At 46.6% G+C, this 24540-nt stretch overlaps 1 protein-coding gene across 1 annotated transcript; it reads left to right on the forward strand.

The window, feature by feature from the left end:
* Positions 1 to 1577: 1577 nt before the first annotated feature.
* On the forward strand, positions 1578 to 22900 carry TACC3 (transforming acidic coiled-coil containing protein 3). The gene is made up of 14 exons (XM_056848317.1): positions 1578 to 1733; positions 3311 to 3453; positions 7403 to 7487; positions 8586 to 8718; positions 15441 to 15493; positions 17521 to 17634; positions 17708 to 17818; positions 18609 to 18782; positions 18949 to 19025; positions 19595 to 19638; positions 20410 to 20570; positions 21718 to 21824; positions 21938 to 22058; positions 22835 to 22900. Exons 1-14 carry the CDS (start codon positions 1578 to 1580, stop codon positions 22898 to 22900), a joined length of 1545 nt encoding a protein of 514 aa, XP_056704295.1.
* Positions 22901 to 24540: the final 1640 nt, after the last annotated feature.

A 24540-nucleotide genomic window follows, 5' to 3' on the forward strand; every position in this document is an offset into this window, starting at 1 on the left:
TCGGCGCGGCCCTGCCCTGCCCCGCCTCAGAGCCGCCTCCCCGCCCCACGGCAGAGGGAGATGCCGGGCAGGAGGCTCAGTGGGGCCGGCCTCTGACGTGTCAACTCCCGGGCGGGAGACGGTTGGGAGGGGTGGAGCCTGGGGAGGGCGGGGTTTAGGGGATGGGGGACCTCAGAGAGGGGTGGAGCCTGGGGAGGGTGGGGTTTAGTGGGCGGTTGGGGCACCTCAGTGGGGCATAACCCGCCATGCTGCCCACCCAAGCAGACGGTTCCCCAAACTTTTTTTGGGGGGGGGTCATTTATGCCGAGGGGGAAATGTGCGTTTGGTTTGCTGTGCCGTTTTCTGTTCCGAATTCTCAAAACGTATATATGGCGCTTCCACACATGTCGGATAATGCGCTTTCAGCCCGTTTGCAATGCACTTTAAGAGCACTTTCACCCATGCCGAGTAATGCACTTTCAATCCACTTCCAGTGCACTTAGAATCGTAGGGTTGGAAGGGGACCGCCAGAGTCATCTAGTCCATCCCCCTGCACAATGCAGGAAATTCACAACTACCTCCCCCTCCCACACCCCCAGTGACCCCCTACTCCATGCCCAGAAGATGGCCAAGATGCCCTCCCTCTCATCATCTGCCTAAGTTCATAGAATCAGCATGGCTGACAGATGGCCATCTAGCCTCTGCTGAAAAACCTCCAGGGAAGGAGAGCCCACCACCTCCCGAGGAAGCCTGTTCCACTGAGGAACGGCTCTAACCGTTAGAAAGTTCATCCTAATGTCTAGATGGAAACTCTTTGGATTTAATTTCAACCCGATGGTTCTGGTCCGACCTTCTGGGGCAACAGAAAATAACTCGGCACCATCCTCTATATGACAGCCCTTCAAGTACATGAAGATGGTGATCATATCCCCTCAGTGTCTTCTTTAACGATCATTTGCAAGTGGGTTTTGCCATTTCACACGGTAAAATCCAGCTTCAAAGTACACTGAAAGTGAATTGAAAGTGCATTATTCAGCATGTGTGAAAGTGCCCAAACTGTTGTTTGCTAGTGGATTTTGCCCTTTTGCAAAGCGCAACACATTTTGAGAACAGATTCAAAGCATGTATTGTAAACCCACAATATTTTATCCACACGGATCTGGTATTTAAAACCATTTTTACTTACCCTACACACAGTTCATGGCTGCAAAAATTCACAATTTTGAGATCTTGTCACATTTATTTATTTTTCTTTCCAGTCCCTTCACAGAGCACTAGGAGATGTTTCACGGAGAACCAAGTGCTCCGTGAAGCACAGTTTGGGAACCGCTGGTCTAAAAGTATTTATGTATCTCTCAGCCAGGCTCAGGGCAGGTAACAACAGTAAAATCAATGTAATATAACACGCATAACTATAACACACTCCAGAAGAACTGGTTGGCCACTGTGTGAGAAAGGATCCTAGACTAGATGGACCACTGGTCAGATCCAGCAGGGCTCTTCTTATATTCTTAGTTTTGCCGCTTTACAAAGCCCAGAGGGCTAAGTCTCTTGTTACATGAAAGTCAAATTGATGTGCCTTTGTTTTCTTTTCCAGAATGAGTCTGCAAGCTGTCGATATTGAAAACATTGGAGATGGTTCTTCCATGGAAAATTTTGATTTTGCATCTATAGAGGCCACCAGCAGGCCTTCTATTCTATGCCCTTCACAGAAAGAAAATGTGCCACCCAAGGGTGTAGCGAGGAACGTTAAGGTGACTCTTTTTTAAAAAAAACTTGCAATAATAACAAAAATATTGCAATAAACAGGCTGTGGCTAGATAGGGTTGGTTAGTTAAATTTATTTGCTTACACTGCTATACAACTGAATGTTCTTGCTACGTGAACATCTATCAAGGTGGGTCAGTTAGTTAAATGAACAACAGGCAGAAGGCAAATGTTATGTGTTGGGTTAGACCTTTCTTTTGCATTGTTTATAATAGGTGGAAAAGAGCAATAGTCCAGTAGCACATTAAAGACTAACAAAATTTCTGGCAGGGAATGTGCTTTTGTGAGTCACAGCTCACTTCTTCAGATACAGCTAGAGGTGAGGTGTGACTCACAGAAGCTACCAGAAGTTTGCTTAGTCTTTAAGGTACTACTGGCCTCTTGCTCTTTTCTGCTGCTACTGACAGACTAACACGGCTAGGTAGGATGGCTTGTTTTTTAAAAACGAGTAAATAGTATAAAAAGTTTAAAATGTTGATATCAAGCATAGTTTCCTTGTAGGATCCAGACAGTTGGAAGAGCCCGCAGTCATAGCCTCAACTTGTGTTCCAGGGTTGTGAGTTGACTCCTGAAGGGCCATCAAAGTGTAGTGGCAAGACTGGTCAGAAATGCTGCAAACCATAAAGGCTCCCCCCCTTATAATGGAGTACCAGTGGCTGAATGTACCTGACCTGCCACATAACTTGTTACCTGCTGCCTGACTTTAGGATCTTATCCACTACACCACGCTGGGGGAAGCTACATAGGAATTAGACTAGGGCCTGCAAGTTCCTTAACTGTGATGAGGAAGGGTTTTTTTCCTTATATGACCCATGAGAATATATGTATGGGATAGAATTGCGGAGAGTGCACCATAGGTTTGGATTATACACAGAGAACTAATGCTTGAGCCTGTTCCTTTTGCAAAGACTCCCCCCCTTAGTATTACTGTTGCATCAATAGATCACAATGGGCAGCCATGCTAAGTCTGCCTGTAGCAGTAGAAAAGAGCAAAAGAGTCCCAGGAGCACCTTAAAGGCTAACAAGACTTCGGGCAGGGGCATGGATCTTTCGTGAGCCACAGGCTCCCTTCTTTCAGTTACAGCTAGAATGTGATTCCATCTATCCTTAAGTGGAGACGAGTGAATTAGACACACAACTCACTCGTCTCTGCTTAAGGATAGATGGAATCACGTTCTAGCTATATCTGAAAGAAGGGAGCCTGTGGCTCACGAAAGCTCCATGCCCCTGCCAGAAACCTTGTTAGCCTTTAAGGTGCTCCTGGGACTCTTTTGCTCTTTTCTGTTGTCTCAGTGTAACAGCTTTTCTATGGAGAGAAATGCTGTGTTATATGGGCTGTGTTTCTTCAGTTTTTAGGCGAATGCTGACATGGTAGGACCATGTAGCTTTAGAGTGACCTGTTTAGAATTAGTAGCGAGGGGCGACTATACAGTGACTGGGTAGGAAGAGTCCAGATGTGTGAAGGAAGGTGCTAGTCATATCGGAAGTTATTTGCCTTGCTGGCCTTGGTTGCGCCTAATATCAGGCACCTAATAACTGTTTACTTTCATTTCTCCTTTGTAAGGTAACTTTTCAAGTACCTGTACGGGATCTTCAGAATTGCAAGATTCTGAGTCCAGGCTCAAAGAAAAAAGTAGAACCGCATCCAATAATAAAAGACCATGAAGTGATTCCAGAGGATTTTGACATCTGTATACCCAGTGCTGGGTAAGTAAAACATTGTTTGCTGTGTCACATGAACACATGAAGCTGCCTTCTACTGAATCACACCCCTCTTGGTCCATCAAAGTCAGTATTGTCTGCTCAGACCATCAGCGGCTCTCCAGAGTCTCAGGCAGAGGATCTTTCACATCACCTGCTCGCCTAGTCCTTTTAACTGGGATTGAACCTGGGACCTTCTGCATGCCAAGCAGAGGCTCTACCACTGAGGCACAGCCCCTCCCTTTCTTCAGGGAAAGATGTCAACCGGCACGGAGTTCTGAGATGGAGTTGCTAAATTTGGGCTCTGTGGTCCCAAAACGACCATAAACTGATAATCCATCTGGGCACCATCCTCTGTGGCTAGTCCATCGGGGCACCATCCCCGTGTCACAATTGTGTACAACTTAAGTCAGGATGGATTGTAAGACACAGGATGGTTGCTTAGTTGGCAGGGGCTGCCCTTTCAAAGAGGAGAATCTACCAATGATTTTCTAGACTACGCCATTGGAATTCCATGGCAGCCGAGCCTGCTGATCTTTGAGTCCGAGAGCGGCAGAGGTGCTGCCGTAGGCTTTCTACCAGGGACACAACACAGCTTTAAGCCCAGGCAGAGACGTTTGCGTTAGCATCACATAGAAGGTGGCTGGCAACTGTTGCTCTGCCCCAAAGCCCGAGGGTGCTTTGACTGCCTGTGTCCAGTGCCTGTGTCCACACTCCCCAGTATGGCTGTGGCAAATGCTGGTACTCTCTGAGGCAGGTACTGCTTGTTCCTCTCAAGGGACTTACTTGCTTTGGAAACATCAGAGTTCTTGAAACTGTCATCACATGGGGCAAAACAGGTCCTCTGGGGGGCTTTTTTTTAATTCTGGGGGGTGTTCATTGAATTTAGCTGGCTATGGCTTCAAGCCACTAGACCTCAATGAGGCATTCATGCCTTCAGCTTTATTCACTGACCCAATATATAGGATTCTTTTTTGCTGCCGCTGGCAGGTTATGAGTTAGTGGCATGCTTGTCTAGTAACTTGCAACCCAGGTGTTCTGTTTCTGTTTCTCAAGAGATTTTTCTTTCATTTGAGAATCACCCTCATCTGGAAATTTTATTGATCTGATTAGTTCAGATCCAAGCAGGTGTCTCCCTGCCTTCTGAGTTCACATTCACCAGGTAAAAAGTACTCTTATTATATGTGGGTGCAACAGACTAAACTTCTATTTCATTTTTAAAAACCCTATTTGTATAAGTAGTTAAAGGTCCCAGAAATAAAAGGTAAATCCCACTGTGCCCCACCCAGCCTCTTCCTAGGAAGGTGTGCCTCTAGATTGAACCACTAACCAGAGAGGGAAACTTCTATACTCTTAAAGGAAGCTTGCCTGTGTCCCAGGTGGGCTAGGACTGCCTAACAATCGAGCACCTGAAGTGGGTAGCAAAGGCTCAGTGAACACATACTAGACCTGGATGATTAAACTCTTCTTGTACTTGGCCTTTTCACGAAGGGGGATGAGTGCTGGATGTACATGTGTGTCCCGAGTATCCTTACAAATCTGAGCTAACCAGCTGTGTGGTGTAGTGGGTTAAAAGCGGTGGACTCTAATCTGGAGAGCCGGGTTTGATTCCCCGCTCTTCCCCATGAGCAACGGACTCTAATAGGGAGGTGGGTTTGATTCGCCACTTGTACACATGAATGGTGGACTCATCTGGTGATCTGGGTTGGTTTTCCCAGTCCTACACATGGAGCCTGCTGGGTGACATTGGACTAAGTTCTCTCAGAGCTCTCTCAGCCTCACCTACCTCACAAGGTGTCTGTTGTGGGGAGAGGAAGGGAAGGAGATGATTGTAAGCCGGTTTGATTCTTCTTAAAGGTAGGGAAAAGCAGGGTAAAAAATCCATCTTTTTAAAAAAAAGGCTGAACTAGATGCTGCTTTTCAACAGGTGTCAACAAACAGTTGAACTAGATGCTACTTCTACAAAGGACAAATGCATGGAAATAATTTCCTTTCAAACAGGGCTGTCAGAGCCGCCAGATTCTCCAGTTGCAAACAAAATCTCCCAGGAAAATGAGGAAGAAGCCAGTATGTCAAAACTGGAATTAATAAAATTTGACTTCTCTGGGACACCCTCTGTCAAACTATCTCCAGGAAAACTAGGCAAGCTGGTGGAAATAGAGACCACTTCCCAGAAACCGGATTCACTTCACAGGAACTCCCTGAGCAGGACTGAGGAGGAAAACTTGGATGGAAGAGAGGAAAGTTTAGTCCCCAAGGCACCTTCAGATTTTGATGTGGATTCTTCTGATGATCCTGACTTGAAGCCCTTTAGCAGTTGCAAAATTCAGAATTCTCCTGAGAAGGCTATGCTTACGACTGAGAGAAAGAATATCAAAGAGAACAACATCCCAGCAAAACCAGAATCTTCTCCAACACAGCAGTGTAGTTCACCAGGTGAACCCAAAGCTGTAGATACGCCACCTGAGGCACAGTGAGTATTTTCTTGAATCCGGAATCATCTTGGAATGGAGAGAAGTAATGTAAAACTAGTCTTTTCACGGAGTTTACCGTATATACTCGTGTATAAGCCGAGTTTTTCAGCCCAAAAAAAGGGCTGAAAAAGCCGGCCTCGGCTTATACACGGGTCAATACGGTAGAAGGGGGGAGGAGGGAGGAGGGAGGGGGGAACTTACCTCTGCTGCCGAGCCACCGCCATTTTCTCCCGCCGGGAGGGGCCCTGGGCAGCCTCTCTGCAGCCGCAGGGAAGCTGCCCTGGCCCCCCCGGCCCCCGCCGCCATTTTCTCCCGCCGGGAGGGGCCCTGGGCAGCCTCTCTGCAGCCGCAGGGAAGCTGCCCTGGCCCCCTCCGGCCCCCGCCGCCATTTTCTCCCGCCGGGAGGGGCCCTGGGCAGCCTCTCTGCAACCGCAGAGAGGCTGCCTTGGCCCCCCCCTCCGGCCCCTGCCGCCATTTTCCCCGACCGGGAGGGGCCCTGGGTAGCCTCTCTGCAGCCGCAGGGAAGCTGCCCTGCCCCCCCGGCCCCCGCCGCCATTTTCTCCCGCCGGGAGGGGCCCTGGGCAGCCTCTCTGCAGTCGCAGAGAGGCTTCCCCGGCCCTCCCGGCCCCCGCCGCATTTTCCCCGCCGGGAGGGGCCATGGGAGGCCCCTGCCCGTCGCGCCGCTACCGCCCACGCGCCTGGGCGCCTTCCTCCGGCCGGCAGCGGCCTGGAGGGGCCTCCTGCCAGCCCAGGAAGGACGCGCCGCCGCCGCTTCGCCGCCTCTCCAGGTAAGGAGTGGGTTCAGGGTCTTTTCCCCCTCCCCCCTTGGATGGGACTGGGGTCGGGGTGGGTCGGGAGGGCCTGGGAGGCGGCGGGAGGGCGACCTGGGGCAGGGGCCCTGCGCTCTAAAATGGCGGCCGCCATTTTAGAGCGCAGCATTGCGGGTAAAGGAAATTTCTTATTGCCCCTCGGCTTATACGCGGGTCAATAAGAAATTCCCTTTTCTGGCCTCTAATTTGGGGGGTCGGCTTATACTCGGGTCGGCTTATACCCGAGTATATACGGTATAAGTTTTTTTAAAAAAATGCGGAGCAGGCAACAAGGGCAGAAAGCAGCATAAGCAAAGACTGTGGAGGCCTCTGATGTTACTTACTTAAAGCGGCCTGGCATTCTCAATTTTGATGCTTAATCCAGGCCTCGACAAATCTGGGCCACAGGCAAATCTGGTGGTTAAAACTTCTTGGTGGTGATGGGAGTGCCAATATAGAGGAAGCGGAGGCTGAACCAATTGTCTTGTATGGGGAACTAATTACCTCTATAGCTGTTAAAAGTTCAACAGGATGTGTTGCTTAGAGAACAAGTGAAGATACCGAGAGCAGAAATGGAAACATAGATGTGTAAAGAAGACATAGTTGTCAAAGTATATTGAAACATTTTTTAGTTGTCAAGTGCTATAAGATTGGCCTTCTGTTTCTCTACAGGGAAAAGACTGAGCTAATGGTAACAGGAAGCAAAGCTCTGGTTGAAGCAGAGGAAACTCCATCTGAGCCTGCAAGAGAGCTGAAGGTCTGGTGCCTGTGTATGATAAATGTAATTCCTGTGTTGAGGAGTGCGTCATTTCTACACTAACAGTGCATTCCTAAGGAGAGTTACTCCAGTCTAAGCCCATTCATTTCAATGGGCTTAGACTGTAGTAACTCTCCTTAGAGAGTATTTTTACAGTGCATTCCTATCAGCACAACTCCAGTTGTGTCAAAACTTCCTTCTATAATGTGTATGAATGATGAATATTCCACTTAGGCTTGTGCTTGTCTCTTTTGCATAGTTCCTTTTGCTAGTCATGGGGGGAGGAAGGGCAAACAGCTATGTAGAGTAGGAAAGTCCATACCTTCCTTGGCTACTGGAAATCCTACTCATACTTGCTTGTGGCTTCAAGCCTATTTGTGCAGTCTTAAAGGCTGGAAATCTGCTTTTTTGAAAACTCCCACAATACTGGCTTATTCCTCAGTAAATTTTGGCTAATGGAAGGGTGTGTCATGTGATGTCTGCCAGCTTGTGTCTCATGCAACTCCGAGGGTTTCTTGTCCCCCGAGAGCAGCCCTCAGGGCCACAGTGGGGGGAAAAACAAAGAGGAAGCTGATTCCAGTGACTGAAATGCCTTCCTGGAGTAGAGGCTTAGCGTGGAATCCATGCCAAAGAATTCTTCATCCAATATTGCGTTCTGTGGTTGTGCTGAATTGAGCATTTTCTCTGTTCTTCAATGGAACATCAGTTCCAATAAAATGGGCCATTTTCTTCTAGCAGATCATATAGTCAAGATCATTTTACTTTACTGGCATTTCTGGATTAAAGTAACATTAACTGGAAAGTGAATATTATGTGGCAGTTTAAAGATCTGAGCTTTGTTTGTCAGTTATACATTAGCTACTAGCCACAAAATAAAGGATGGGGGCTAAAATATTTTCCCTAGAGTACAGGGTTAATGGAAGCATCTTGCTACTGCTGAAATCTGTAGGCCCCATCTGTCTTGTTCTCTGATCCAGTTGTATAATTGGGGCCTCTGCCACAATATTAAAACACTACTTGGTGAAATGAGCAAGTTAAATACAAACTGTGCAATGTAGGCCTTATGGAAATTTCATAAAATCTTTGTTTGCCTCTTAGGCGAGCCAGAGCACCTCCTTGGGTGATGGCGATGCATCGTTAAGTAATTGTGGCTTAATGTCAAAAACGTCTTGTGGATTGTCTGAAATGATGGTTAATGGAGACAATGAAGAGTTCAGATCCCCCAGAGAAAGTAAGGCCTGTGACTTTATCTGCAAAGGTTTGAAAGGGCGCTTTAATAATAAGGATTTGAACAAGATGAACAGCCACATCCGGCTTTGTGTACTTGTGCTGTAAGCAGTTGCTCCATCCATGGCTACTTGGGAGCAAAGGGAGATCATGAGAACGTGTCTGAATCTCTGAATGCTTCCCCATTAAGATGAGGGCTGCTTTATAGAGGTCTGTGTAGAGCCGTTCCAAGTGTGTGGAACAACAGTTGGAATACAGAATGGCATCCTGTGCTTGAGGGCGCTGTACTTCTTAAGTCTGCCCTGTACAGTATGCTTGTAACAGGCCAAGCTAGTGAACAAATAGCATGGTGATAATTTGGGAGCTGCCTGTCGTTCTGAGCACCGTTCTCCAATGTGGCACCCATGTTCCAAGGAAATGGGCAAGGATCACTCTGTTCTGTGATCTCTCTCAAATGAAAAACCTTGGCAATTGAATCTGTAAACTGTCTTCTCAGAATGAACACAGGTTGCCGGCTCTTGCCCCGTTTCGAAGTACTCTTCATCAGAATGAGTCGTATTTATCCAAAGTAATGAATCGCAATACGTTGTCCTCATTCAAATAAATAATCATGTAACCAGTGTTATATATACATCTTTAATATTTACTTGTAAAAAATCATTTAGATGTTGTCATTAGTTTGTGCCCTATAGCCATGTACTTCTCGCTCAGAGGGAGAAGGGCATCTTCATTATGGGTGTTTCCTTTTCCTCTTATCTCGGGAGGCAGGAACCAAATATTTAAATTTTTCTGACCTCTGAGGGTAAACGCCCCCTTGTGATCAGTTCTATTTCCTGCCTTGAACGGGAGAGCAGCCTTCTAGCAGCTCTCTGCTACAGAAATAATAGAGAAACCTTAACCTTACTTATTAGACCTAAAAATATTCTTATTTTAACAAACCTAAACTTAACCTAACTAATCTACTACTCAATTCTATTTACTGTCTTAATTTTCTGCCTATTCTCCTCAGAAGGGTCTTTTCCCTCCAAAAAAAAAAAAAAAAAAAAAAAAAAATGGCGGATTGGCATCAGGACAGCTATATAGCACCTGCCAATTTAGACCCTAGCCTGCTAGTGGCCTTACCACTACAATTAGATGAACCCTCGGACAGTCACTCTGGTGACCTGAGGACCAAAACTCAAAAGGGAAAGGCAAAAGCGGCAAGAACGGCGCAGGCAAGTACAAACGGCTTGGCTCGACCGCTAACAAGCGCGCCAAATGCCTGCTGCAAAACGCACGCTGCTCTGCCGCGCCTGAAAGACGCGACTGCCAGATCGCAACAGAAAGCGGCCGGGAGAAAACAGCGGCGGTAGCCGCTCCTCCCACACAGCATGAACGGGGGAAATGAAGGAGGTTGGCGGCTCGCCTTTTTGCCTCGCCCGCCATGCTCCGTCCTTAGGCGGCTCGCCTATTGTTATTCAAGGACGGGAAGCAGCGGGAAGCAGCCAGGAGAACACAGCGGCTATAGCCACTTCTCCCACACTGCACAAACGGGGAAAATGAAGGAGGCTGGCGGCTCGCCTTTTTGCCTCGCAATGCTCCGTCCTCAGGCGGCTCGCCTATTATTATTCAAGGACGGGAAGCATCAACGGAGACATCGACTGCCGGTAAGGTGACTTCGCCCCCCCCCCTCATAGATGCAGCCTGTTTTACTCCTATAAGAGCAGAGCTCTCCGCCCTGATTAAAAACGCCTTCTCAGATGGCTTAAGGGCAGTACAACCTCCTTATCCTGCCCCATCCATACAGGGATCGTAGGGATCACACCCTCCAGCACCACAAACAGTAATCTGATTGCTAAAAGGGCAGAATATCAGCCAAAGCAGGGGAACGGCTATGGCTCAGTGGCAGAGCGTCGGATTGGCATGCAGAGGGCCAATTCTGGTAGTAGGTGATGTGGAAGACCTCTGCCTGAGATCCTGGTGAGCCAATCACCAGTCCAAGTAGTACCAAGAGAGTACGTGCTGGCCAGCCTAAGCAGCGCTGAAAGCTAATTCACGGTCCCAAAATTGCCAATTGGTACCCAGACTGTCTATAGTATTTAACGCAGAAGATTTCCTTCTGCATTGGCATAAAAACCTAGCTACTCTTGATCTCTCAGAGGACTCAGAGTGGGAGAAAAGACTCCAGATAGGTTTGTGCCAGCGCTTGATTATTTCTAACTCTGTTGAAAGCAGAGCGGGAGAAACCAATGGCACCCATACAATGCTCCACAGCCTCTAGGAAGCCTTTATATTTGGTTTATCGGTGCTTCTAAAATTCTAAAAGTGCCTTCAGTAGAATCACCTGTCACTGCCTTCACTCCTTCAACCTTGTTACATGGCCTTGCCATGATTAAGGACCCTACAGATAGGAAGGCAGAGTTAGCAGGCATAAATGCTCAGAGGCCTTGGCACTCACTATCAAGCGCTTCTATCACATCTGCCCTAGTATACAGAGCGGCAATAATTTGGACTAGGAAGTTATATCAACTTTTTCCACAGGAAGAAAGAAACGCCTTTACAGGAGTACCCATGTTTTTTTTAGAGTGGTATTCTTTCTAACTGATTCGAACTTCGATACCATGCCATATGCAGCTAGGACACTAGCCGCAGCATCAGATGCCAGAAGGGCATCCATGTTTTTTTTTTGAGAGTGGTATCCTTCCAGCTGATTCTACCTTAGATACCATGTCATCCATGTTTTCGAGAGTGGTATTCTTTCTAGCTGATTCCTCCTTAGATAACATGTCATATGCAGCTAGAACACTAGCCACAGCCTCAGCTGCCAGAAAGGCTCTCTGGGTACGCCCCTGGCAAGCGGAGTATATAGATCAAAATTGGTTATTATGGGCTTCCTGTATCAGGGAAAGACCTTGCTTGGAGACAATTTGGTCCCCATATCAGTGGAGACCAAAGACAAGTTTCTACGCAAGGAATCCAAGGGATCACTCCCCCTATGTCCTTTCGTGCATACCATATACTTCAAAGATACAGACCTGATCAACCTAGAAACCACCGGAACCAGAATCGCAGCTCCTTTAGTAAAGGAGGACGATTCAATAAATCTCCAAAATCCTCCACCTTCCAGGGCAATAAAGGGGATAAACCCGACCGCCCAACCAAACAGTGACGCCAGCCACCAGTCAGTGGAAGGCAGGCTCAGCCTATTACACCGTCAGTGGTCACCTCCCAACCAGGCCTCTGGGTCACAAACATTATCTCACAAGGCTATCAGATAGAGTTTTTCTTACACTCCTTCACATCGACTAGTAATATCTCCAACATTCCCCCCCCCCCCAAAAAAAAAAATCCATAGAACTTCAGAGGCCTCTTAGACATCAAGGCGATGGAGCCAGTCTCACCATTAGAGCATACATTGGGAGTCTATTCAGTATTCTTTACTGTTCCCAACAAAGGCGGCGGATGGAAAGCCATCCTAGACCTCAAGTTTCTGAACAGATTATCCCATTAAAGCGCTTCAGGATGGAGACACTAAAGTCAGTCACACAGGTCCTCAGGGAAAAGCATTTTCTTACATTCTAATACACCCGGCACATTGTTGTTTCCTTCGGTTCCGTACAAGGGACACCTCTTCCAATTCAGGGCCTTACGATTCGGGTTATCATCGCCCCTCCTCGAGTATTCACCAAAGTTCTGGACACACCAGTCACATCTCTGCGCAAGGAGGGCGTGAGAATCACCCTTCTCAGACGACATTCTGATTTGCGCAAGCTCAAACTAGCAGAGCATAGATCATTCAGAGAGAGTTCTGAAGAGGTTAACAGAACACGGGTCATAATCAACTTCAGAAAGACCCACTTAGTTCCATCCCAACGATTGAGAGAGATGGGGGATGGACATAGACACACTGACAAACTCCTTATACCTTCCAGTGGACAAAAATCCACAACATTTCATCTCTAGCAAAGAAAGCGATTAATTCCCGGTCGCCTTCTCTAATGTCCCTGACCAAACTGAAGGGTCACATGTCTGCATGCATTCCCACAGTTCAAGGGGCACGCTTACGAGCAAGACCTCTTCAATGGTTCTTAAGGCCATACCAAAGAGACATACCAAGGAAGAAGTGACAGAAATCTCATCCTGACCGAGGAAGTCAGATCAAGACTAGTATGATGGTTTCAGTCTCAGAATTTGACGAAAGGAAGTTGGTATCTCCGTCCAACACCAATTCAAATCTTCACGGACGCGTGTCTATCAGGTTGGGAAGCCACGCTCAAGGGACAATGGCTCAAGCAACATGGACCATCAAGAACAGAATCTTCACATCAGTGCCCTAGAAATCAGGATGATCCTCAGAAGCGACTACATTTTTCCTTGGGCCGAGTCCAACCTCTCATCAAAATCAGCAGAACATATTCAGGGCACAGTCAACATACAAGCAGACTGGCTCAGCAGACAGGACATCAGCGAGGCAGAATGGTCTCTACATCCAGAGGTCTTTCAACTTATTACTCAGAGATTCGGCACGCCACAGATTCATCTGTTTGCATCCAGCATCATCCACCAGCTGCCATGGTACTATTCCATGTACCGTCAACAGGGGGTGGAACAAATGGACCTCTTAATGTCACCAGGGCCACACGACCTACTGTACGGGTTCCCCCCCTCCCTCCAAGGGTATTGAGAAAGGTACGACTTCAAAAAGCATCAGTCAGATTCATAGCTCCATATTGGCTGCGACGACCGTGGTTCCCATCTATAATTCAGATGTCCATACAGAACCATTGGAGACTTCCAGACAGACAAGATCTCCCTCTACAAGACCCAATATGCCATCCCAATCCAGGGTGGTACAAACTGACCGCATGGGCACTGAAAGGAGATGACTTATAGCCCTAGGTTATAGCCCGGTGGCCGTCACTACCATATTGACAACAAGGAAGCCATCAGGAGGGACAGAGCTTAGGGCTAGCTACCTGCACTCTACAAAGGCAACTGGCATCTATAGCTACCATAGTACCCAAGGTATCTGGATACCGCTTAACCAAACACCATCACATAAAAGCCTTTTTAAGGGGCGTCAGTTATTTAGCTCCTCCTGTTAGACACAGGTTCACAACTAGAGCCTGCACACAGCTTTGACAGCACTCACACAACTACCATTCGAACCAATCACTGAGATAGGACAAAATGTAGCTGCAAGTTTCACAGGGAGCAGGACATAGTGCTTTCATCTTCTGCACTAACCCCAAGAATCCTAAGGAGAAGGCCTGGCACTAGCTAGACCTAACAAGGGCACTACCTGTTTACATTTATCTTACTAAAATTATTAGGAACTCTGACTCCTTATTCGTTCATATCTCACCACCTGACAAGGGCAAGCATATGTCCAAGGCATCCATTAGTAGGACCATCACCTTATACATAACACAGGTTTATAGAATAAGTAACCTACCTGCTCCTGCGGGCGTTACTGCCCACTTGGGAAGAAGTGCGGCTACTTCAGCAGCCTTCGACTGCCGTGCTTTATGGAAGAGATATGTAAGGCTGCAACTTGGTCCTCGGTGTCCACATTTGTGAGACACTACAAATTAGATCTATACTTGTCAGCAGATGCCGCCTTAGGCAGACGAGTACTGCAAAGTATACTTCAGGACGTCTAACCCTCCCAAGGGCGGGGGACAGCTCTTGTATGTCCCATAATGAAGATGCCCTTCTCCCTCTGAGCGAGAAAGAGCCTTGGCTACTTACCGTGAAGGCTTCTTCTGCTCAGAGGGACGAAGGGCATCTTGCCCGCCCAGACGTCAGTAAAATATAAATAAAACAAATAAAATAAAATTACAGGTAATCATGGTTACATCTAACTTCCAGTTGACGTTCAATTCAAGTTAAACGCTGTTTGTTGGTTCATGACTTATAGTTATCCTAAAGGTTCATCGTTAATGTTTATTAGGAACTTATTTCTTGTATAGAATTATAACTAACATGTTTCTTCAGTCTATCTTAAATATATAAGGCTCGGAAAGTCTTTAACTGATCACAAGGGGGCGTTTACCCTCAGAGGTCAGAAAAATTTAAATATTTGGTTCCTGCCTCCCGAGATAAGAGGAAAAGGAAACACCCATAATGAAGATGCCCTTCGTCCCTCTGAGCAGAAGAAGCCTTCACGGTAAGTAGCCAAGGCTCTTTTTGTACTCTGTACCGTGTATACACTGTTGGTGTGGTTCAGCTACTGTGTTTTTGTGAATATAGTTACATCTTACCTTATTGTTTTCGTGTTTGGGGTGGCGCACAGGGCATAAAGTACTGGTATGACTTTTGGTTGAGCATAACTGAGAGGGTGGCTCTCTGCACACTTTGTAGTGGGGACTTCTGGAACAGCATTTGGCAAATCTGAATCTAGATGAAAATGCTTGCATGTTGCCAAGTGCTTCTGGCGACTGCATAGAATTGAGCTAGTGAATCTACTTTGTCAGTGGCCAATCCCAATGGTGTTTCAGAATGGATTTATGGCTTAGGCTTCCCAAGTACATTTGCTGATGTTAATCACCTACCAGTTAACATTTTGGAACTGGCTGAAACAAAAAGGTGGAAAGAACAGACCGCCTGGGCTAGTAGCGCTCTCAGAACACACAGACCGTTGCAATATAATGATCCCGTGTTTCTTTTTTTAATCTCATGGAAGGACAGATACCTTGCTGGATGCCTCAGTACTAGATGCTGCCATTAACTTTTTTTTCATTCTAGTTTTAGGAATGAGCATAGAGCTGGACTACTTGGAGCAATTTGGAATGACCTCGGTAAGGATAGGTCCCTGAACCAATGTTAGGTATCACAGAATAACCCACAAAGAATAGCTAGCCATTTCGTTCAAGTTGAGAATTTTGTGGGTGGAATAGACATGCTTAAGGATCTGTGTGATTGCTCTGTGTGTATGCGTGCCATCAAGTCACAGCTGAATTTTGGCAACACTAGAGTTTTCAAGGCAAGAGACGTTCAGAGGTGGTTTGCCATTACCTGCCTCTGTGTGGGCTCCGAGTTCTGAGAGAACCGTGGCTGGCCCAGGGTCTGTCAGCAGGCTTCATGTGGAGGAGTGGGGAATCAAACCCGGATCTCCGGATTAGTGTCTGCCACTCTTAACCCCTGCACCATGCTGGTTCTCTGTCATTACTTGAATCCTTCCTGCCAATGTGAACCCAGTCTAATGAGTAGCATCTCCCATATAGAGTTGGTTTTTATACCCCACTTTTCTCTACTGAAGGGAGTCTCAAAGTGGCTTAGAAACCCCCCCCACGCACATACACAACAGGCACCTTGTGAGGTAGGTGAGGCTGAGAGAGCTTGAAGAGAACTGTACCGGCCCAAGGTCACCCAACAGGCTGCATGTGGAGGAGTGGGAACTTGAAACCGGCTCTCTAGATTTAGAGTCCACAGCTCTTAACCGTTGCTCCATGCTGGCTCTCCTACTCACCCCCCCCCCATTCCAGTGTGCTGAATGTTGCCAGATGAAGCCACCTTGTAGGCATACAGAATTAAGATGTTTTAATCGGGTTCCTGGTCAGACTTGTGTCAACTCATTTTCCCACTCCCTTGCTTTGGAATTTTACTAACCATCTGTACTAACTGACTTTTATATGATCTTGGTTTCAGCCGACTAGTAAGTGTTCTGGTTTGACACTGAGCAGGCTGTGTCATACCCATGTTTAGAGCCAAACCCAACACATGAAGCTGCCTTATACTGAATCAGGCCCTCGGTCCGTCAAAGTCAGTATTGTCTACTCAGACCGGCAGCAGCTCTCCAGGGTCTCAGGCAGGGGTATTTCACATCACTTGCTTGCCTAGTTCCTTTAACTGGAGATGCTGGGGATTGAACCTGGGACCTTCTGCATGCCAAGCAGATGCTCTACCACTGAGCCACAGCCCCCAACACATGTTTTATCTCACTTGGTATCAAATGCTTACAGCTGCACAGGATATTTGTCTCTGCTGCAGCAGAGGAGCTCTCTTCATAGAAGGCCATTGTCTCCCCTGCGGTCAAGAGGGCACTCCTGTCCAGGCACACAACTCCTTTCCTGCTCTTGCTGTCCCAATACTTCACTAGCCTGTCAGCATTGCTTGAGAGGGGAACAAGGAAGAATACAGATGAGTCCAGCCTGTGTACTAATCCACCATCCTCAGGGGCCTCCATAGTTCAGGGGGTTAGCATGCTGACCTTGTAAGCAGAGGGTCCTTTGCTCAAGCCCCACTGGGACTCTGGCTTTGTTTGTGTTCGAGAGCCATGGTTGTGTAGTGGTTAAGAGCAGTGGTTTGGAGCGGTGGACTGTGATCTGGAGAATCGGGTTTGATTCCCACTCCTCCACATGAGCCGCGGACGCTAATCTGGTGAACCGGGTTGGTTTCCCCACTCCTACACACTAAGCCAGCTGGGTGACCTTGGGCAACTTACAGCTCTGTTAGAGCTCTCTCAGCCCCACCTACCTCACAGGGTGTCTGTTGTGGGGAAGGGAAGGAGATTGTAAGCCGGTTTGAGTCTCCTTTAAGTGGTAGAGAAAGTCGGCATATAAAAGCCAACTCTTCTTAAAGCGTTGGAGTACAATCTGGGCGACTCGGGTTCAAATCCCCACTATGCCATGTAAGCTTCCTGGGTGACTTAGAGCCAGTCATACACTCTCAGCCTAGCCTACCTCACATGGTTCTTGCAAGGATAAAATAGGAGGGACAGGAGAATAATGTCAGCTGCTTTGGGACCCTACTGGGGAGGGAAGACGGGGGTACGAATGACATAAGTAGGATGGTGGCTGTAAATGGTTTCTGATTCTTCTTGCAGTTCAAGGAATCGGCTTGGAGAAAACAGTCTCTCTATTTGAAATTTGATCCTCTGCTCACTGAAAGTCCCAAGAAAATCAGTCCTCGTGCAGTTGAAGCAGTACCTTCAGTTCCTGCTTCATTAGGGTAGGCATAAGCAGAGTCTTCCATTGTTTTCTATGTTAATGGACTACACATGCTAATTTCAGTATTTGAATTTTTATAGACAGTGTACTGAAATATCCCCTTATGAAATAAAAACTCCTGAATGCCTCAAGGAACTACTAAAAGTGAACCTCCTAGGAACAACCCCAGACCTGGTGAGTGTTGTCTGAATATTTCCAGTAGTTATCTTGTCTTAGTACTTTTTGTGATCTCAGAAGGTCACAGCAGTCTCAGATGCTGACAAAAAGAAGAGTTGGTTTTTATATGCTGACTTTCTCTACCACTTAAGGAAGAATCAAAGTGGCTTACAATCACCTTCCCCACAACAGACCCCCTGTGAGGTAGGTGGGGCAGAAGTCCAGGGCTGCTTTCCTACTCCCAATTGCAGGAAGTAACTTTCTCCTTTTGCCCTTCCTCACGTAAATCCAATAGACCAGCGGTTCCCAAACTTTTTGAGTCATGGAGCACTTTTCAGGAGAGAAATTAATCAAGGAGCACTAATTTTCACTTAGCACTTATATACTAAACCGAATGGCAGTAGTATTTTTCTTTCCAATCTCTTCACGGAGCACTAGATGTTTCTTGGAGCACCAAGTGCTCTGTGGAGCACAGTTTGGGAACCGCTGTCTTAGATCCTTATGAGCTAGAGATCTGCCAGGACCCACAAAAAGCCAGACCAAATGATTTTGCAGGCCTTAAACGGCCCCCAGGCCTGACATTTCCCCACCCCTGGAATAGAAGATTATTTGGAATGGAATGGATCTGCACAAGGAGCTCAGTGTGAGGAAGGAGGGACTAGTGATTTAAATTTGAGTTAAATCAAATCCACCCTGCATAGTATAGTATTCTAAACATTTGATATTGCAAATGAGGTGCAGAATGTTTTATGAGAATGAAGTATTACATTTTTTCGCGAGAATGAAGTATTACATTTTTTCACTGCAGGTGGAAGCTTCTGCAGACATGCCAGCTACCAGTGATCCTTTGCCATTCTCTTGTGCTCCAGTGCCAACTGAGTCTATCATAGACGTATTGCAATATAGCCAAAAAGACATGGATGAAGCTGTAGAAAAGGTTAAGCACGAGATGGACGCTGTGGTTCAAAAGCTAACTTCTGAGGTGAATAGTAAAATTGTGGCACTCATGGTTAAATTGTGGAACTCCTTGCCCCAGGATATCCTGAAGTGTAGTCTGGTCTCTCGCCAGCTGTATTTCTTTGTTCCTGCCGCGATGGTGAAAGCTGTGCCAATTTATGTTAAGTACTTAAAGGACCTTGCGTTTACAGATGCAAGAAAAGCAGAGGGAAGTTTTGGAATGGAAGGCGAAGTATGACAAAATTTACATCGAAACACAAGAAATGGGGTAAGTACAATTAGGTAAGTCCACATGCTACAGCAGTTTCCTCAGAAGGACTAACACTTCAATTTGAGTCATTATTCAAAGAGCAGCTAGTGGTTCCAGGGGAGTGCCAAGGAAATGGGAGAAGCTTGTATCCTCTTTTAATATTTGCTTCATTTCCACCTTGCCTTTCTCCCAAAAATGGCTTACATCATTCTCCATTTCATTCTCACAGCAACCTTACAAGGCGTTGTTTAATTTGCCCGAGGTCAACTAGAAGTTTCCATGGCAGAACAGGGATTCAAACCTGGGTCTTCTAGATCCCAGTCCAGAACTAACCACTACCCTGGCTTTTATGATCTCCCTGTACAAGAGACTGCATTTGGGAATTCATCCCCTCCTAAGGCCGAACATGTTGCGTTCAGATTCTAGCCAGAGGAAGCTTCCGTCTTGAGTCAAATCCACCTACTTTCTGGAATGTTAAAGGGGTCTATTTAAATTAGCAGGGAAAGAGCAGGGCCACCCTTTCAAATGTGTGAAATCTTGTAAACTTTCTGGCAATGTATAGGACTTAAATTTATTTTCCTCTTTAGGAAAATACTTGAGGGGTTTGAAGGCACCATAACGCAAGTAGTGGGTAAGTGCAAATGTATAACTGTAGCATTGAGATTTTTGCTACTTTGTCTTTTTAGGAGGTCAGAGGCAATTAACATTGGCTAGCCTGGCTCCGTGTTTGGCTTCCAAGGTTTGGCTATATGAATCAGCCCTATACAAAGTTTCAGGATGGGGTGGGGGGTGTCAAAAGAAGAACTTCTGGGTGATGGCCACTAGTCATTTGGCTGTAAAAGGAGATTGGTTTGTTCAATCAGTGGCTATTGGCCCTGATGACTAAATGGGCCTAATCAGTTAGGGAGGTGGTAATCTGAATGCAGCAGGGGCAAATGACAGCTTTGTAAAACAGGGTGCTAGGCTAAATGGAGGCTGCTGGTCAGATCTGGCATAGCTGCTCTGATGTTTCACAATTAAACCAGGGGTCCCCAACTGTGGAAATGGGAGGGGCGTGTACAGAAGTGTTTCCTAGGCTTCTGCCTCTTCTGAGCTATAGAAGAAGAGGTTTTTATATGCCGACTTTCTCTGCCACTTAAGGAAGAATCAAACCGGCTTACAATCACCTTCCCCTCCCCCCAACAGACACCCTGAGAGTGTGTGACTAGCCCAAGGTCACCCAGCTGGCTTCATGTGTAGGAGTGGGGAAATAAATCCAGTTCACCAGATTAGCCTGCCCCGCTCATGTGGAGGAGTGGGGAATCACACCCGGCTCTCCAGATCAGACCCCAACTGCTCCAAACCACCGCTCTTAACCACTACACCAAGCTGTTGTATCAGTTGCTCCTATTTGTTTCTTTAGAGGATTCCGAGAACCAAAAGGAACTTGCCAAAAAAGAGCTGCAGAAAGTACTGGATGAGAAACAGCAACTTCTCTGTGATCTGAACTCCATGGAGAAATCCTTCGCCGACCTCCTCAAACGATCTGAGAAACGGAAAGAGGCGATAGAGGGCTTTCAAAAGGTGAGTCCCTCCGGCTCTTCCCCTTCAGCCACCCGAGAGACTTCTGTTCCCTCAAACAATTCTTCCGTTCATCCTTGCAGCTTTGTGTGTTCCTTCCAGAGCACCTTGTGGTGTCAGCTGTTTTCAAAACCTCTCCAAATTCTTCAACATATAACCCCTGTTTTTTCTCTGAAGCCTGTGACCTGATCCTTGGCTTTAAAACCCCAACTGACAGGAAGATTAGTTGTCCCTTGGTCTCCACCGTTGAAACTTCTGTCTCTAGATTCCTGTGGCCGGGTCAGAACTTTTGCTTGTATCCCTTGGTAATGCCGTTAATGTTCACCTGCGAACACTTGGCTGGATCCTGTGACCCATGAATGAACGCACTTGGAACAGGTGCCTCCTCCCCCTCCTCTGCTTTAAGGGGTTCAGAGCCATTAGGAACAGAATAAGGCCTTTTTCCATTGTGACTTCAGCTCTGTGGAAGGGGTTCCCTGAAGAGTTATGGGGAGCCCCGTCCTTGGAGATTTTCAGAAGAAGAGTTGGTTTTTATATGCCCACTTTCTCTACCAAGGGAGAATCAAACTGAGGTTGGTGGGGCTGAGAGCACTCTTAATAGAACTGTGACTGGCCCAAGGTCACCTAGCTGGCTTCGTGGGGAGGAGTGGGGAAACAAATCCAGTTCACCAGATTAGTGTCTACCGCTCATGTGGAGGAGAAGGGAATCAAACCCAGATTCTCCAGATCAGAGTCCACCGCTCCAAATCACTACACCGCTCTGGCTCCCCATGCTGGCTTAAGGAGTCGCTGAAGGCCTCCCTGTTTGCCAGAGTTATTTGGGGGAGGTGGGGGGCAGTTGAATAGCAGGTGGCTTTTAAGGGGGGAAGGGGAGAGATTTGGGGTTTGCCAGTTTATTTTTGGTTTTTGCAGGGGATGTTTTTAAACTATTATTGTAAGTTTCCTCGAACCACGAGGAAAGGCTGTGGCCGAATCTCTCCCTCGGGGAATGGGTTTTTGTCTTGGCACTCTGCTGTTTTTCACCTCTTGCCGAGTCTTGTTCTTGAGTGTTTACGTGGGTAACCGTTTGTTTTTGCTGTTTGACATCCTAAAGAGTGTGATGTTTGAGGGGGCCCATGTTAGACAATGATATATGAATATCTAATAACAGAATGAAGAGGCCTTGAAGAAATGTGTCGAAGACCAAGCGGCCAGAATTGAGAAGGAAGAGAAGAGATACCAAGCGCTGAAGGCGCATGCGGAAGAAAAATTATGCCAGTGCGTAACGTATGGCGGGGGATCTGGCTGGCTCCCATGCTGTTCTGATTTAAAATAGTGTGTGTGTCTCTCTGTCTGAAATGACTGATCAGCCGAACTTTCTCTTGATTTAGAGCCAATGAAGAGATTGCTCAAGTAAGGAGCAAAGCCAAAGCAGAAGTAGCGGCACTGCAGGCTAGCTTGCGCAAGGAACAAGTGAGAGCCCAGTCGCTGGAGAGACTTGTCGAGCAGAAGGTCAGTCCTAAGTCCTGGCGGGGGATTCTTCAGTATTCCAGCCTTCCACAGGAATAGGTGCCATGAGACATAATCTGTAGCTGCAGGGGCTGTGGCTCGGTGATAGAGCACCTGGTTGGCATGCAGAAGGTCCCAGGTTCAATCTCCAGCTAAAGGAACCAGGCAAGTGGGTGATGTGAAAGACCCCTGCCTGAGACCCTGGAGAGCCGCTGCCGGACTGAGTAGGCAGTACTGACTTTGATGGACCAAGGGTCTAGTTCAGTAGAAGGCAGCTTCACGTGTTCATGTGAATGTGTCAGGAGGTTTCCCTCGAGCAAGGAGGTCACTGCTCTGCTTGGAGAACAGCTATGGACTAAGGCAGACAGGTGAAGATGAAGTTGATGAGTTTACCACTCCGCCTGCCTCAATCCAAATTCTTACAGGTCCTCCTTCTGGCATCCTTTATGATTAGGGTTGCCAACCTCCCAGGTGGGGCCTGGAGATCTCCCAGAATTACAATTTCTGTCCAGACTAGGGAGATTAGTTCCCTTGGAGAAAATAGCTGCTTTGAAAGGGGGACTCGATGGCATTATCCCCTGCGGAGGGCCCTCCCCAGGCTCCACTCCCATAATCGCCTGGAATTTCCCAACTATACGTTGGCAAACCCTACTTAGGGTGTTTTTGCTGGTCAAAAATAAGATTGTTCATCTGTAGCACCCACTCCCCCAATTGTCAATCTGTGAGCAACTGTTTTAGAATTGGGTGACTTTTTAAATGTACTGATTCTTTCTTAACAGGTGAAGGAAAATGAAGAACTGACAAAAATCTGCGATGACTTGATTTCAAGAATGGAGAAAAGATAGTAAATGTTGTTGATTTTTCGAACTTTGTAGGTTCTGCACCTGAACACGAAAAGAGTTCATTTGCTCTAGTTTGACTTACTACCATTAGTTTTTCTAAAGCTATGTGAGCAGCAAGTGAACTGAAAATGTTGAGAATGTTTAGTCTTTTGTATGTTTTTTTTCTTTTGTAAATAAAACTTAGCTTCAGCACGTTTTCTGTTCTGCGTGGAAGAAATTGCAGCAGGTTTTCCTGTTCACAGAAAAGGAGACGGACTGCTTCTGAGACCAGCACCATTTGGTTTGGCAGAGAGCCTCTGGGAAACTTCAGCGTAACATGCTGGACTTGTACCGGCTTACTTGACCACACCAGTGAGTTTCAAGCCAAGCTTTATGTTAAACAAACTGATTCAATCAACAACATGAATTATAGCCCCCCTCCACATTAGGAAATGCAACATACTTACTAGACCATTCCTTCTGCTATTAGGGCTCTGCTGGAACAGGGAGGGAGAGGTCCCCGAGCCATAGCCCATCTCTCCCCCCCCCTTCATGCCTCTTTTTTCTGAGTTTTTATCTCTAATTCATTACCCCAGATCGGTTTACCAAGCACACATCAGCCACACCTGGAGTGCTTCCCACCCTCAAGCTTAAAAGCATATCACCCCGACCTGATTTTGTTATGGGAGAAGTGAGACATGCCACTATCTCCTCGAGATAATAATGCCCTTCCACAGTGCCCCTACACATGTTTGAATCAAACTGGATTTACCTCTGGTAGATTACTAGCTACTCATCCTATTGATTGAACTGACTTCCACTATGTAATCCACCTTGAGCTTCAATGAGAACGGCAGACGATAAATAACATGAATAAATTTTGAAATGTCTATAAAATATCGGGAATGCATTCTTGGCATAGGGCACCCAATTATATACATACATGGGGAAAAGATATTGACTTCCCTTTTGATTGCAAACTATGATTCTACACATATGGTCACACTTTTCCTTCACTTCTGCTTCAATTAATACAAAAGGACATTCTTTTAAGTGATGGCCTTTGACCCCCTGAAACAGCCAGATATTCACACAGGATACCCATCTCTGTGTTGGAGACAGTATAGGGAAACGCACACATTCTGTTCTCATGGTTCTGCTAACCTAATTAAATATATTCAAAAGATCACAGGATCTTCTATTTTTCCCTTCCCCCTCAAAAACAATCTCATAGGGACACACAAATGAGGAGTACATTCCTCCAATAAGAAAAGAAATAAGTATAGTACATAGGGCAACCAAATTAAATAGCTCAAAGTGAAAAAAGGGTGGGGGGAATCTTCCATTTCAGGCCAGTGTTCCAAAGTTTGGAAAACTATGGTGTTAGATGAAATATCATCCCTGCAATTGTACAGGGAAATGACTCCCCCTTTTTCTTACCCCTTGAACCCCCAAATAATTTCTGTATGGAAAGTAAGAAATTCAGCTCTATTCATGTTCTCTAAACAACTGAAGCAACACATAATTTCTTCTGAATATAATTTATTGATTAAAACTGGCATTTTAACTATAGTGGCAGCTTCTGTGATTGCCTTTTTGTTTGTTTCTGTCTCATAAACCGCAAGTTTGTCCCTGTTGAACAACTTGTGACAAACCTGTACATA

The sequence above is a fragment of the Euleptes europaea genome, chromosome 4 (genome assembly GCF_029931775.1).
Source record: "Euleptes europaea isolate rEulEur1 chromosome 4, rEulEur1.hap1, whole genome shotgun sequence".
NCBI classification, from domain to species: Eukaryota; Metazoa; Chordata; class Lepidosauria; order Squamata; family Sphaerodactylidae; genus Euleptes; species Euleptes europaea.